This window comes from Gopherus flavomarginatus, chromosome 3 (assembly GCF_025201925.1).
Source record: "Gopherus flavomarginatus isolate rGopFla2 chromosome 3, rGopFla2.mat.asm, whole genome shotgun sequence".
Classification (NCBI taxonomy): Eukaryota; Metazoa; Chordata; order Testudines; family Testudinidae; genus Gopherus; species Gopherus flavomarginatus.
The window spans coordinates 6,018,461-6,034,534 of NC_066619.1; the positions used below are offsets into that span (position 1 = coordinate 6,018,461).

Sequence of the window (16,074 nt, forward strand, 5' to 3'; positions counted from 1 at the left end):
CAGAGCCTGGGGTTGCACCCCAACCATCTTGGCTAATAGCCCTTAATGGACCTATCCTCCATGAACACCCCTGGCAATGAATTCCACAGGTTGACTGTGCTTTTTGTGTGAAGGAGTACTTCCTTCTGTTAGTTTTAAACTTGTTTCCTGTTCATTTCATCGGGTGACGTGATGTTTTGTGGGCAGGAGGGAGGAAAACCCCTAAAATAGTTGTCAACAATGTTTAGCCAAAAAATTGGGAAAGGTCTGTTTTTGTATGAAAATCTGTCTGGGTTGAAAAATTTCCACCTGCTGTTAGACCCAAGACAAGGGTAGATATTGTTGAGAGAAAAGAAAGCCAAGTCTGATCTCTGTTGGGCTCTGTAGAGTTTCCCCATAGAGGTGCTGGGCCTCTTTTCAGTGCAAGCAGTGCCAAATGGTAGCCTCTTAGCTCACTGTCCCCCGCCTTCTTCCTCCTCATTATGCTGCAGTCTGAGTTACTTAGCATCATGGAGCTGGGGGCTGTATTTTGAAAACTAACTGCTGTGGAAGTGGGCGTTCTCCAGAGAGCCCAGAAGAGGGCACGCTTGCTTCAGGAGGCTGATCCTCTTCCGAGACAAGCATTTGGGAAAGTGAGGATGATTACACGTACCGTACAGCTGTTCCATAAATGAAAAACACTTCATGTTAGGCCAGAGCCATGTGGGGTCAGTAATGATCTTCCATAGCTGTTCCCTGATGTGTTTGAGGTGCTTAATATTGCTCAGAGGAGTCTGAAGTGCCTCAGCTGAGGATTAAGCCACCAGCATTCCTGTGTGGTAGGCAGGGAAAATACAGAATTGCTTCCTCCACCACTGAAATGAAACCACCTCTGGGGCGCATCGTGGCAGCAGTTTAACGTTCGAGCATAGCAGCGTGACACTGCTGTTCAGAACGGGAAGGGAAGGATGGTGCCTCTAACTGAAAGGGCAAGTTGAATTTTGGGAGGCAGAATGTAATGACCGGAGTGACAATGTGGCCCGGACTTTGGGGCTCATGCACTGACTCTTACAAAGGATTTCAGGTTTAACCTGTTAGCAGAAAAATAGCACCCCCTCAAACCAGGCTTGGCCATTTGTCTGGGAATGACTCGGCAAGAGGAGCACCCCTCGCTCAATGGCCAGTGTCGCTTCCTGCAGAAATCAAATGTTCCTAAACATAGGCTAACCATATTTCCCAAAGAGAAAACGGGCCACTGCATGGGGTTACCCTGAGCTTCCTCTCCCCGCCGTGGTCCGAGTCCTTCTCTCCCCCTACTCCCATAGAGGGCTGACCTGAGCCACTCACCTGAGCCCCCCTCCCTGCAGGAGGCTGATGTTGCTGCTCGCTGGAGCTGTGCCTACCCCATACCTGAGCTCTGCGCGGAGCTGGCATCACGGTCACCACCCCCTCCCATGTTCCTCCGCAAACCACTTCTTTGACAAAAGTGGGCATTTGTTCCATTTACTCTTGGCAAGAGCAAACGGGACAAGTGCCTGCTTTTGTCAAAAAAGTCAGGACGGCCAGGGCAGGGCTTAAAATAGGGACTGTCCCAGCCAAAACAGTACTTAAACAGATACCTGTCTCACTGGACCCTACTTAGCCTGAAAGACTGGAGTACAGCGCACCATGCTGTAGGTACAGATTGAGATCAGTACAGCTGAGTGCAGCGAGAGAAGTCTAAGGGAGATCTGAGCGTTGGGTTGTACCCATGTATGTGTGGGAAGCGGGGAAACTCTGCCCTAAGCTCGGCCCACAGTCCTGAACTCCTCCTACAAGCCCAGAGGAGCTGTTTGTTTCTGCTAAAACGATCAGCAGCAAAATTAGTTAACAGTGATATTAAAGTCTTGTCTACGCTAAGAAATTGAACAGTTGCTGAGAGCAGATTAGACCGAGATGATAGTACTAGCCAGAGTCGCACTTTCTCTCTCCTGAAGATCTGGTCAGAGTCTCCTTTTTTCTGTTTTTATGCTGCTACCGTCCATAGTTCCTTGTCTCCTCAAATATCACCGTCCGTGGTGCAATACGTTTGTTCGCTCGTTCTCTTAGAGTGCGCGTCACTGATTGGCTCAGATCCTCTTATCTACTACTGTGAAGAGCTATGGCCCCAATCCTTCTGGTTTCCCTGTGTGGCGAGATCCCTGTTGAAGTCAGTGGGGTCTGTGCAGGCACATGGGTCCACCCATCCGGAATGTCCTGGAGAATAGGAGCTATTTTTTTATAAGGACTCCCTGCCTGTGTTAGCGATGTCATTTTGTTCCTTGGCATAGATCGAAAATGTGGTTCAGTGTCTTCACCAACTTGAATTGTTAATTCCATTCTCTTCATCATTTATCCGCACTTGTTTTCTCCCCAGCACCTCTTTCTGCTGAGGTTCGTCTAAACCCTCTGGTTTATTCCACATCATAGCCTGCTTGGATTAATATTAAACACATGATGCTCTCTTGGCAGCCCTTCCTTTTACCCTGCAGTCCTTTACTGACGCTGTGAGTTCTCGTTTGGTCCCTTCTCCCTACTTTCCATTTCCAGAGCAGGTCTGTTTTTAAACATCCCATCTCGGAGCAGCCCCTTGTGGGGAAGCCCCGTTAGTTGCTGCTTATTCCTTGAATTTTTGTTTTCAAAGTAAGTTAATTTGTTGGTTGCCAGTGCTTTATCTAGAGCTTTACCTGGTAGAATTACCTGCATTTTGGATACCGTGGTGTAAAGGGAGAATGTTAATTGAGCCGGCAGGTTGTTATTGTGGAGGAAGATATTGGGCATCTGATCATGAGCAGCCTTTAATGACTTTTCTGACGAAACTGGTCACAGCGCTAAGAATAGGCCCAGATTCTTAATTCTTGCAAGCCCCAAGTCTCATTTTCAAAATTGGCATCGTCACGGGGATTCAGTGGGACTTCAGTTTGTTGGTGTTGCAGCCCCGAGTGGAGCAATCCCAGAGGACCTCTGGAAGTCTGAGCCTGTGCCTGTGAGCAGGACTTGGCCCCAACCATTTTCTATTTTTTTCCTCTTTAATGTTGTGTGCCTGCTGGAGCACAAGCTTCCAGGGCCTGGTGCTAGGAGATGCTGAGCACCCCCAGCTCTCATTGAAGCTATCAGGGCTTAAGAGGAGGACTGACCTTGTGGTTAAGACAGTAGATTGGCATTCAGGAAATCTGGGTTCAATTTCCAGCTCTGCCACAGACATCCTGGGTGGCCTTGGGCCCAGTTTTGTAAAGTTATTTAGGTGTCGTTAAAATCAGCATCACGTTAAGTGCCGCAACGCCTGAGCAGCTTTAAAAACCTGGGCCTTAATCTCTAGCTGGGCTCAGTAAAATGAGGACGGCAGCGCTTTCTTTCTCCCTCCAGCACTTTGCCTGTCCTGCCACTTTGCATTGTCAGCTTTTCAGCGCAGAGAGTGTCTGTCTGCTACTAAGTGTTTGTACAGCTCCTAGCTTGATCCGAGATGGAACCTCTGTGCACTACTGCAGTCCAAACAAGGAGTAATTAATGGCCCTAAACACCTTGTAGGATTGGGCTCTACAGGTCTGTTTTGGCAAAACACTCACAAACTTGCATTGGTAGACCATAGACACCAAGCTTTTTAAATATGAAAGCAAAAATAAATGATTCTTCTGTGGCTGAGGATGCCCATGGTGGTCAGGGACTTCGGCCCAGAATCTGTGAACTGAGCCTCACTGGGAGGCAAAAAGCTTTACATAGACATAGGTGTCTGCGTGGATCTGACTGCGGCTTAATTTTACGTAAGAATAACAAATGTTGCTTGTTTTTCTAGACTGTATTATTGTAGCTGCCATGTGAGGCTTGGGGAATCCTCTTCCTGAGTGCAAGTTGATCTTGGGTTTTAGTAAGCTGTGGTAAAGCTTTAAATTAAATTTTATTTTTTGAACCAGGTCAGGGACAGCATGCAGTTCCAAGGATTCTCTCGCAAACAGTGGCTTTTGTTTAATCCTGCCTGCTCCTCTTACTCTTCTAAATGGTAGCGTGGGAGCTGGCAGTCTACTTCTGCAGTGAATAGGAAACCGCGAGGGAAACAGGCTTTAAGTGCAAAATAATAGCGTTAATAACACAGCAGAATAGAGATGTAAAGCATGGGAATTGGTTCCCGTGACAACAGCAGCTCCAGCAGCCTGGAGCATACATGTTGTTTTCTTATTGTCTGTGCTCTTAAGCTGTACATAAGTATATCCCAGTTATTTCTGACTTCACTGCTCGTAAGGACTGCCAGGTTTGTGTGTGCGCGCAAGGGGGCATCTGTGATCCCATGGACTTTTGTATGGGATTATGTTAACTTGTGGCATCAATGTCTGTGAACTTCTGACTCTTATACGTTTCCTACCTCAGTCCCTGGTGTTTTGTGGACACTGTGCACTTTTCCAGGGGTCTGCTAATTTGGGGCACTTCCATTTTGGGTGCCCAACTTGAGACGTACAAGGCCAGGTATTTCCGAGATTCTGAGCACCAATGGCTCTTGTTGAAGGTGTAATGCTCAGAACCTCTGAAATTGGACCTCTGGAGATGCCCAAACTTAGAGGCTGCTTTTAAAACGTTTTTTTTTTTTTTTTTAGGTTTACGCTTAACTTCCTTGTCGGTTTGGGCGGTGGGGAGAGGAGAGGAAGTGTAGGGGAAAAAATGGCTGAAAGTGCCGAGTCACTTACTGGACTGCTGATTGCCAGGTCGGACGGCCATTCTTTGCTGGATCACCAAAGGGCCTTCTGCGTGAGGGCTGGCCATCTCCTTCCCACAATTTTGTCATTGTGCTCCTCATCTACTTTGATGTTAGAGCTGGTGGGGGTGAGAATTAAAAGGGAATAAAAACCAATTCCCCCCCCCTTTTTTTTAAACACTGGGGAATTTGTAATCTTGAGAATTCTTGTTGAAATTTTTACACACACACACACGCGCTATTTGCCGTGGGGCAGAAGCCAAGCCTCGGATGCTCCACCCTGGGCAGTGGAAACGTCAGACAGTCATGAGTGACTCACACTGATGTTTATGTGGGAAGGCTCGGGCAGCTGGGACTCCAGCTATCACTAGTGCTCCATCTGTAATCCCCTTGTGCACATACCCCTTATTTCCCCCTCCTCCCAACAGCTGGTTGTGTTACTCCATTGGCCTGTGTTGCTGCAGAGGCAGGTGGAGGTGTTCCATGGAGCCAGCCCTTGGCAGGGCTCCCGGCAGCTTGGGCGAGGCCTTGCATTCCACTGGGTCAGGGACTAACAGCTGCTGTTGGGTATTTGTGCAGCCTGGGCCCCTCTCACGGGGGAGTTTGGTTCTTCGTGTGTCTTGATGTCTCTCCCTGTCGAGCTTGGTGGAAAGCTGCCTAGAATAACTCTCAGTAGCCATCTTTGTTAGCTGCTGTTTTGTTTCCATGAGGAGGTTGCCTCTGGCTTGGGCTGGCTTTTATCTTAAATTAATCAGCTGGAAAGAAAAGGCATCGTGGAAGAGGAGTTGGGCATGGCAGTGCCTGTGAAGCTTGCCTTGTCTTTCTAGGGTGGGACTCTGGCACTGCCGAGAGCAGCGTGCGGGGTAGGGATATGTGGATCCTGAGCTCCTCAGGCCTGGCACGAGGGTAGAGCTTTTTCTAAGCTCATAAATCTGTGTCTGAATGTGGTGTGGTTTCCAGAATGGCTGCCCAAGGGACGCACCCAGCTCTGACATGCTGGGCTATATAGGCGTGGTCCTAGGGCCCTACTAAGAGGGACTCAGCTGAGATAAAGCACTAGCCATTGCCTTGCCCCCTCTCTGCTTTCTCACCTGCTTTTCTCTCATGTAACCCCTCTCCCCCCTTGCCTCCTTCCTCCGTGTAGGCTCCCTGCCATCCTGACTCTCTTTGGCTGCCCCTGGCTCCATGCCAGTTCTGCTCCGGCCCCTGCTTCTGCGGCTGGTTCCCTGAGAGAGGCTCGTGATGGCACCCTGTACTGACAGGAGTCAGGACAAGCCCCACACATGGGCTAGCGAGGAGGCAGGGCAAACTGTTGTATTAAGGCCATAGGAGTGGTTGGAAGGTGGGTATAAGGATAGAAAGGGGAGGCTGTGCTGCCATCACCACAGAGATGTCACCACCGTATCTTATTCAGCAACTGTGGAACAGTTAAGTGATGCTTTTTGCATGTCATCCGTTCATTCTGGGCACTGGGGAGATGTTCATGACACCAGCTCTGTCACTTCCCTTCTGTGTGACGCTGTTTGCCCTCCTGCTCTTTGCCTGTCTTGCCTGCGTAGCTTGTAATGAATAACAGCAGAGCAACATGCAAACAGAAATTAAGTCTTTCAAAACCTGAAAGAGGTTTTTGTCCCCTTTTACAGGTGGTTAAACAGAGGCAAAGAAAGATGCACTCACTTGCCCAGTGGGTCATTGGCAAAGCTGAATCCTTCAATTCTCGGCTCTAAGCAATGGGCCATGTCGACTTGTGAAGGTCAACAGGCAGGAACTACAAAGACTTGAGAGCAGAAAAGTTTTTCATAGTAGCTCGAGAAAAAACAAATTCCTGACCCCACAAATCTGTCATGATACACCTGTGCTGACCTGGTTTATGTCCTTGGGTGGGTTGGCAGTGCCTAGCAAATCAAACTGGGATATGAAATCCAGACTTCCAGAGGTGCTGGGAAGTGTATTAGTTTTAAAATGAAGAAATTGAGCTGCTGCCATTAGAACGGAGCTAACAGCAACTCTGGAAGTCTGTGTCTTTCCCAGACTCTGCAATGCTGGTACCACCATTCATTTCCCAGCAGTTTCAGTGCGGTGAATGATCAATAAAATATTAACTTCCATTGCGGGAAATGTCTGCACCATTCATGGGTACAGAGGGAGTAGGAATTGGGGCATATATTTTGAAAACCTCTGTTTTGCTTAATAGGCCTCAGCCAGGTTAAAAATCCACAGCTGAGATTTTTCAAAAGTAAGTTAAGGAATGTAGAGAAACTCACCATAAATATCAATTGAAGAAATGTGTCTGAAGCCCTGAGACGGCTTTGAAAATCTCAATCTATGTATTAAAGGAAAATAAAAACCCAGGAAAATGATATCCTGTGCCAATGTTTGAAATAACATCTTAGGATATTAACGCTGAGTCAAATGTATTTTTGACATTAGTAGCTTCTCTATTTCTTTCAGCTTGTGCAATGAAAATAGACTAGTTCGTTTCATTTTTGTATTTAATAAGTTTCTAGTTAACTTTCCTTTTGGGGTCTCTTCAGTGTTGTTATGTTTAAAATACCCTGTTTGTTAAGAACATAAGAATGGCCCTATTGGGTCAGACCCAAGGGCCCATCTAGCCCAGTATCCTGTCTTCCGACAGTGACCAGTGCCACGTGCCCCAGAGGGAATGAACAGAGCAGCTAATTCTCAAGTGATCCATTCCCTGTCGCTTTAGTTGTTAAACTAAACAAAAAAAACCCAAAAAAACAAAAAAGAAACATTTCTGTTGGTCTTTGCTATTGTGAAAATTCATTTTAATAAGGACTCTTTTGGGGCCGGTTGGAAGTGGCAGCTTCCTTCTAATATATAGTCTTATTTAGTCAATTTTTATCTAGCTGCCAGTTCAGCTTTCTTTTCACTATATCAGTGGCATAGAAAAGGTTCAGAGAAGGGCAACTAAAATGATAAGGGGTTTGGAACGGGTCCCGTATGAGGAGAGATTAAAGAGGCTAGGACTTTTCAGCTTGGAAAAGAGACTAAGGGGGGATATGATAGATGTATATAAAATCATGAGTGATGTGGAGAAACTAGATAAGGAAAAGTTATTTACTTATTCCCATAATACAAGAACTAGGGGCCACCAAATGAAATTAATGGGCAGCAGGTTTAAAACAAATAAAAGGAAGAAGTTCTTCACACAGCGCACAATCAATCTGTGGAACTCCTTGCCTGAGGAAGCTGTGAAGGTTAGGACTATAACAGGGTTTAAAAGAGAACTAGATAAATTCATGGAGGTTAAGTCCATTAATGGCTATTAGCCAGGATGGGTCAGGAATGGTGTCCCTAGCCTCTGTTTGTCAGAGGGTGGAAATGGATGGCAGGAGAGAGATCATTTGATCCTTACCTGTTAGGTTCACTCCCTCTGAGGCACCTGGCATTGGCCACTGTCAGTAGAGAGGATACTGGGCTAGATGGACCTTTGGTCTGACCCAATACAGCTGTTCTTACGTTCTTAAATTCTTTCTGATGCTGGGACTAAGTATATCCGTGGTGCAAAGACTTGAGCAAAATGACCCCCATTAAGCAATGTTTGTGGCTCAGCAGAGCCAAGCATCAAACGACTGGGGATATCTGGAAGGTACTCTAAAAGAAGTTGCAAATAAACATGTTGGGAAGAAGTTACTAGCTAATAAAAAAACATGGGTAACAGATTAAATTATTGCTCTGATGGTCGAAAGAGGGAAAGTAGAAGCACAAGGATTTACAACAGAAAAAGAATACCAGAGATTTAATACAATGATAAAGCATAAATGCAGATTAGCAAAGTTTGAATGGCTGAATGAGAAATGCAAAGAAATTGAACAATTGGATGAAGATAAAGTAAGATGCATCAGAAGATAAGAGCCTTTAATTACAGAAGAAAAGTGATCAACATGATCCTTAAGGACATAAATGGACAATGTTTGACAGACCCTAAAGATAAGAACGATAGATGGTGAGAATATATCAAGGAATTATATGCTGGTGATAGGCCTGAAAAACCTTGAGTAGAAATCAACCAACTCCACCAGTAATGGATAAAGAAATCATGGAAGCAGTAAAAAGACTTCAGAATGGAAAAACACTAGGATGCGATGTAATATTGACTGAATTATTAAAAACCATAAGCGGTGAAGGTTTGAAACCCCTTCCAGAGGTTATGAAAGATGTTTGAGATGGGGAAAACTTCCAGAAGATTTTACAACCTCATTGTATATCCACATCCCCAAAAAGAACAATGCTATGGACTGTAAAGACTACAGAACAATCAGCATGGTATCACAGGCCTCTAAGATACTCCTGTGAATTGTTCAAGACTGAGTACAAAGAACGAGTGATTAAGTCAGTGAACAACAATTCAGCTTCAAACACGAAAAGGACACGATAAACACCATTATGAACTGGAAGTTCATCTTAGAAAGATCAGCTGAAATGGTGAAGCCAGTATACTTGTCTTCCATTGAGTTCCAAAAAGCATTTGACAGAATCTTCCCTTACAAATAGCTCAGGCTATTAAGAGCTGTAGGAACTGATGGAAATGAATGCTGAGTGATAAAACAGTGATACTGGGGTCAGAAGATGTTTGTAATGGGAGAAGGAAATGGAAATCTAATGGAGATTGAGAGAAGGCTGTATAATGTCACCAACTTTATTCAACATTTTATAGTGACTGTTTTATTAAATTAATTGAAAGGGCATTAAGATGAATGGAAAATGGGTTGTTAAAATTTGCTATGCAGATTGACACAGTGCTGTTGGGGATTCAGAACGTCTGATGAAGTTAGTGGAGATGATAAATGAATATAGCAGGGGAGTATAGTCTAGAGCAGGGGTTCTCAATCATTTTTCTTTCTGGGGCCCTTTCCAACATGCTATAAAAACTCCATAGCCCACCTGTGTCACAGTAACTGGTTTTCTGCATGTAAAAGCCAGGGCTGGCGTTAAGGGGTAGCAAGCAGGGCAGTTGCCTGGGGCCTCATGCCACAGTGGCCCCTGCAGAGCTATATTGTTCAGGCTTCGGCTTCAGCCTTGGGTGGCAGATCTCAGGGTCTGGGTGTCAGCCCCATGCCGCAGGGCTTTGGCTTTCTGCCCTGGGCCCCAGAGATCTAATGCTGGCCCTGCTTGGTGGCCCCCCAGGGGGCCTTGGACCCCTGGTTGAGAACCACTGGTCTAGAGTTTAGTGTGGACAACAGAAGAACGGCCATACTGGGTCAGACCAAAGGTCCATCCAGCCCAGTATCCTGTCTACCGACAGTGGCCAATGCCAGGTGCCCCAGAAGGAATGAATAAAACAGGGAATCATCAAGTGATCCATCCCCTGTCGCCCATTCCCAGCTTCTGTCAAACAGAGGCTAGGGACACCATCCCTTCCTATCCTGGCTAATATCCATTGATGGACCTAATCTCCATGAATTTATCTAGTTCTTTTTTGACCCCTGTTAAAGTCTTGACCTTCACAATATCCAAGGAGTTCCACAGGTTGTCTGTGCGTTGTATAAATAAATATTTCCTTTTGTTTCTTTAAAACCTGCTGCCTATTAATTTCATTGGGTGACCCTTTAGTTCTTGTGTTATGAGAAGGAGTAAATAGCACTTCCTTATTTGCTTTCTCTACACCAGTCATGATTTTATAGACCTCTGTCATATCCCTCCTTAGTTGTCTTTCTTCCCAGATGAAAATTCCCAGTCTTATTAATCTCCTCTCATATGGCAGATGCTCCATACCCCAAATAATTTTTGTTGCCCTTTTCTGAACCTTTTCCAATTCCAATATATCTTTTTTGAGATGGAGTGACCCTATTTGCACGCAATATTCAAGATGTGGGAGTACCATGGATTTGTATAGAGGCAATATGATATTTTCTGTCTTATTATCTATCCCTTTCTTAATGTTTCTCAACGTTTTGGTTAGCTTTTTTGACTGCCACTGTGCATTGAGTGGATGTTTTTCAGAGAACTATCCACAACTGCGCCAAGATCTCTTTCTTGAGTGATAACTGCTAATTTAGACACCATCATTTTATATGTATAGTTGGGATTATGTTTTCGAAGGTGCATTACTTTGCATTTATCAGCATTGAATTTCATCTTCTATTTTGTTTCCCAGTCACCCAGTTTTGTGAGAACCTTTTGTAGCGCTTTGCAGTCTATCTGGGACTTAACAATCTTGAGTAGTTTTGTATCATCTGCAAATTTTGCCACCTCACTGTTTTATCCCTTTTTCCAGATCATTTATGAATATGTTGAATAGGAGTGGGCCAAGTACAGACCTCTGGAAGACATCATCGTTTACCTCTCTCCATTCTGAAAACTGACCATTTATTCCTACCCTTTGTTTCTTTTCTTTTAACCAGTTACCAATCCACGATCTTTCCTCTTATCCCATGACAGCTTACTTTGCTTAATAGCTTTTGAGAGGGACCTTGTCGAAGGCATTCTGAAAATCTAAATACAATCTATCCACTGGATTCCACCTTGTCCCCTCAAAGAATTCTAAACAAGACAAAATATGGTGATATGCAAGGATCCTGGGAAAACATGCAATGTTCCAGTGAATGACACAACCGTACAGCAAGTGAGAAACTATTACTTCTTAGGAAGCATTATTACAGAAGATGGAAGATTGGATACTGAAGTTAGCACAGACATAGCAAGAGAAAAAAAGACATCCTGGAAGAATAAACGTCTGATAAGAGAGAGAAATCTGAAGACTGAAGTCTGACTCTTAAACTTACTTTTGGTCTGTGTTAAATTATGACTGTGAAACATGGACATTCAAATAATTGTGAATAAAGAAGATATAATCCTTCGACTTATGGTGTTTATAGAAAAATTCTGAAAATATCCTGGATAGACCGCACAACCAGGGAAAAAGTATCGGAGATAGTTGGAAATCAGGAAATGCTAATTAGAAATCGTATGAAAAGAGAGATTTGAATTGCAGGGCGTATTTTTAAGAGGTTCAGCGCGTGATGCATATTTATCGGCACTGGAAGGAACGTTAATGGCAGAGGAACATGAGGCAGAAAAAGAGAAGATCGTGGATGGATGATGTGGTCTTCTGGATGGATCAAAAGGACTATTCATCCCCAAAGAGATTAGCAGAACTGGCTGCTATAGTTGCAAACTTCCTGTAGCTTGGCTTCTCCATTACTGAACAGGGCAGCTGTACCAAAAGGTAGAGCCAGAGTGCGGCTAATCTGTTTCATCAGGCTAATGGCTTGGCTGCCCACCAGAGTTGAAGCTGTTTCAACTAAAAGTGTGATGTTGTACTATGTTAAACCGGTGCAACTTTGTGTGTAGACTGGCGTAAATTTAGCTTCCTTTACTTTGGACAGTGGCTTGGAGGGATCTGGCAGTACCTGAAAATTAGCTCTGTGTGGTTGATATGACTCTCAGACCAAAACTTCAGCTGCATGTTTTGAGGACAGAGCAGAGAGGTAACCGGAGCTGTGGCTAGTGAAAGGAGCTGGTGGGACTGAGTTCCCTGTGGCTGGGCCTTAACATCACAATGCCCCAGCCACGGGGCTTGACATTAGTTGGTTCCTTCATTGGCAGTTTCAACAGGAAAGTTGAGGATCTAATGGGCTATGAAAATGGAACTCATCTCTCTATCTTAGAGGTGGTTCCTCCAGCCCTGAGGTACCTTAGCAGGGCAGCATGGGCGACGCTTGCTCGTCTACCCTCGGAGCTGTAACATTCTCTGGGGAGATCAGAGGGCACGGTTTCCAGGGCTGTGGAGGAAAAACGCCTTGTAAAATGCGGCTGTGAGCTGCACCCTTCTCAGTTGAATCAGAAGGGATGGAATGCAGAGCAGGGAGTGGCTGCAGTAACCAGGCCATGCTGCACCCTGACCTTTCTCATGTTTTTGAGACACTTGGGGCTATGGTTCAGACTGGTCCGTGAGGCTGAGCACCACCTCCTCTGTCTCACTCTGCCTTGGACTGTGCCAGGGCAGCGCCCTGCTTTTCTCCATTAGCATCCTAGCTATGCAGGCTCCTTTGCAAGGTAGCACTGAACAAACTCTCCTGCCCATCATATCTCTGCTCCTGCAGAAGCCAAATCTTCCCAGGGCCCTGTTCTCTAGACAGGACCACTCGCCAAGCTCTTTCTCTCTTATCTTCCGTCTCCCTAAGGGCAGAGCAGGACAAATGGAGCAAGCCAAAGGCCTGGAGGCCCTTCACCTGGAAAGGGACCTTGGCAGATGCTCTGCGGCAGCTTCTCGCGGGGTGGGGGGGAGGCTGAGTCTGAATAACTCTTTCGCCTGGCCCTGCAGGCTAGGCCACAGAACCGTTAAGAATTCTGGGCTGTCTGATTGTTACCCTCCCCAAAGCCTGGCTGCTGACCAGCCTTGTTCCCCAACCTGTGTGTTCCTATGCTGATGGGGCAGTGGCTGGCGACATCATTTATTCCACAGATGAGTTGCTTTTTCCATTTTAACGCAGCAGCGGCCAAATCCCCACATCTCCTCTCTGTCCAAATATTTATCCGTCCAGCATCGCTCTGCTCTGTTAATAATAAACCCGTCTCCTCCTCCGTCTGTGCGTGGTTGAAGACTCAACTGTCCTCTGACAGCCTGGCTGCAGCACTGGGGCGGTGGAAGGCCAGAGATGGAATCCACACATCCCCAGGCACAGTGGCTAGGGAGTTATGAGAGTGGGGAACGTCTTATTGTGTTACATAGCCCTAGAGATTCCCTTCAGTTTAGTTCAGCTCCACATGCCCTCTGCAGGGAGCCTGTTGATGCTGGGAGTCTGCACCACTCTACATCCTCTTTGTCTCCCTAGCCAATGTCACCCTTGACCTCCATGATCTTTAGGTGCCTCCTTACTGCACCCCTGAGAGTCCCTGACATTTTCCCTCTCCCAATCAGTTTTCTGTCTCCTGGGCCTTACCTTCGTCTCACACACAAAGGAAGCCCCGTGGGGTCCACCCGCCTCCTAGCCAGGATGGGAGAGGATATGCTTGGTCCCTAAGAAGGCTACTGTCAGATCTTCTGGCCAGGGCTGCCTGAGGGTCCTGGGCTTCAATGGGCTGGGGAGTGAGAAGCAGAGCCCAGCTGGCCCCTTCCCACCGCCTGGCCAGCACACAGTGGCCTGGTCTCTCAGCAGGCCTGGGAGCCCAGATTGGTGTGGAAAGCAGCCGCCCTCTCCCCTGCTCTGATCATCCGACGTGACCAGATTGCGACTGGCTCTTCGCAAACTGTGGGTGGGTGAGAGAGTTCAGACTGCACAAGAGCAGCTAGGCAGTGCATTTTATTCCCATCACCGTGGCTGGCTTCAAGTGACCTTGCAGCAGAGAGAAAATCCCAGGCTGATGAGAGGTGGGAGGCGACACTGAGCATGGCTCCAGGAATCCTCTTTTTCAATTGTTTACTGCTCCCTCTGTTTGAACTTGGCACAAACCTCTGATTCCCTTTTCAGAGAGGAGACTGCAGCATGCAACCCACCAGAAATGAATGCATTTAGGATGCTGGGGTTTCTTCCCTGGCCTGCTGTCGAATAATCTAACATCCTTTCCATTCCCTCTCCCTTTAATCTGTCATGACTCCCACAGACATGTCCTGAGCAAGTAGCACAGCGGCTGTCCTACACCGAGAGAAACCCTGACTTAGCTTCCCATGGTGTTTGAGACACTGGATTTAAATCTTTCCATCAGCGTTATCCACATGTTGCTTGACTCTGCTGGAGGGTTTTCCCGGCCTTGGTTGCACCCATTAGTGAGGGCTGCTCTGTTCCCCCCTGTAATGTGAATCTGGTTCGTTTGCAGTGACATGCACGGAGTTACTATCTTGCATGCCGCTGACCCGGGCATTGTAACCATAATCTGTGGCTCTTAGGATCTTTCATTCTGGGGCTGTCAAAATGCTTTATGGGGTAGATACAATTTAACTCTACTATCCAGATGGGGAAGCCCAGGCAAGAAGAGATTTAAGGGTGTGTCTGCACAACAACTAGACGCCCGCTGCTGGTCCATGCTGACTCGGGCTTACGGGGCGGTTTCATTGCAGTGTTGGCTTTAGGGCTCGAGCTGGGTCCTGGGCTCCAGGACCCTGCAAGATGGGAAGGTCCCAGAGCTTGGCTTGGCTACACAGCAGTGAAACAGCCCCGCAGCCTGAGCCCCCCTGAGCCCGAGTCGGCTGACACAGACTTGCCTTCGGTGACTTGTCCGTGGTCTTTCAGCAAGTCAGTAGCTGGGCTGCGAGTTGAGCCCAGAAGTCCTGACTCCTCCTTCCTGCTCCAGTCCCCAGATCACACTCCCAGTCCCCGACTCTAACTAGGGATGTAAAATGTTCACCAGGTAACTGATACGCCTTGGTTTTATTGGTAACGTGTTAACGTTTGAACTCGGCTGCGGGCCCTATGCCCAGGACTCCTGGCAACCGGGACCCGGGGCACACATGGGGCTGGCAGGGAAGCCCCACATCAAATATGGGGATGCTGCAGCAAACCCCTCTCCCAACCGCACTCCTAGTTCCCCACCTCTGGTGTGAACTCCTTAATGGTTAAATAATTTTAATAGTTTCTACAGTTACTTTTTTTAAAACGCTATTTGCATCCCTAACTGTAACCACTTGGGTTGATTAAAAAGCCCTTTCAGCAAAGGTACTGAAACAGATGCTGGCCTGGAGTGGGACATTGAAGAGTTAATGATGCTGAGAACGTGGTGGGGTATCATTCCCTCTTCCGGGATACCTGGGCATGAGATCCACGGCTCCTATACTGTATCCTGCATATTGCAAGCAGTGTTACCCCTATTTCCCTCTCCTTCTCTTCTGCAGATGATCTTCCGCCCACCGCTGGATTTCTATGACATCCTTATCCACCTGAATGCCAAGCAGATCCCCAGGCACCTGGAGGGCGTGGACCCACCGGTGAAGTCGTTCAGCCGGGGAATGCTGAGGAGTGATGCTCTGGTCAGGACCCTCGCATTCCCAGTGGTGGGTTATGATCCAGTACAGTACTACCTCCAGGAGCTGAGGGTAAGTGTGGCTGCAGGCCTCAGGGGTGGGTGTGCACGCATGCTCAGCTGCTCTGGGTGGGTATCTTGTGTGCAGATTGCTTTCACTGCAGGAATTGGATACTCGAACCTCTCCATCTTCTGCATATAGTGACTGCATCTCTATTCCACGGGAGTGGGGCTGTCACCTGGTGAAAGAATCGCCATAGCAGATAACACCTGGAGCCCTGCGTAGGGACCTCGCAATTCCAGTGCAAATGATAGCCCTAACCATGTCTTCGTGGTTCAGTTAATTTAATGTTTCTGGCCGCCTGACCTGGCCATGGTGGGTGCTGGAACAGTGGGATCACTGCAGAGAGCTCTCTTCGAGCACCTGATAGAAAAGAGGAGTACAGGGGAATGGCTGTGTCCACATTTAGGTGATGCTGCACATGATGACT

The 16,074-nt window shown here is 46.9% G+C and overlaps 1 protein-coding gene across 4 annotated transcripts in view; it reads left to right on the forward strand.

The window, feature by feature from the left end:
- NOL6 (nucleolar protein 6) overlaps positions 1-16,074 on the forward strand; it is a 65,913-nt gene that overhangs the window by 39,422 nt on the left and 10,417 nt on the right. For 3 of the 4 annotated variants that reach the window (XM_050943547.1, XM_050943546.1, XM_050943548.1), the window contains exon 24: positions 15,456-15,656. In XM_050943547.1, the coding sequence (XP_050799504.1) occupies positions 15,456-15,656 (201 nt within the window). Of the gene's footprint in view, positions 1-6,303; positions 7,040-15,455; positions 15,657-16,074 lie in introns of those variants that run through there. The other variant, XM_050943549.1, reaches the window with a different exon arrangement.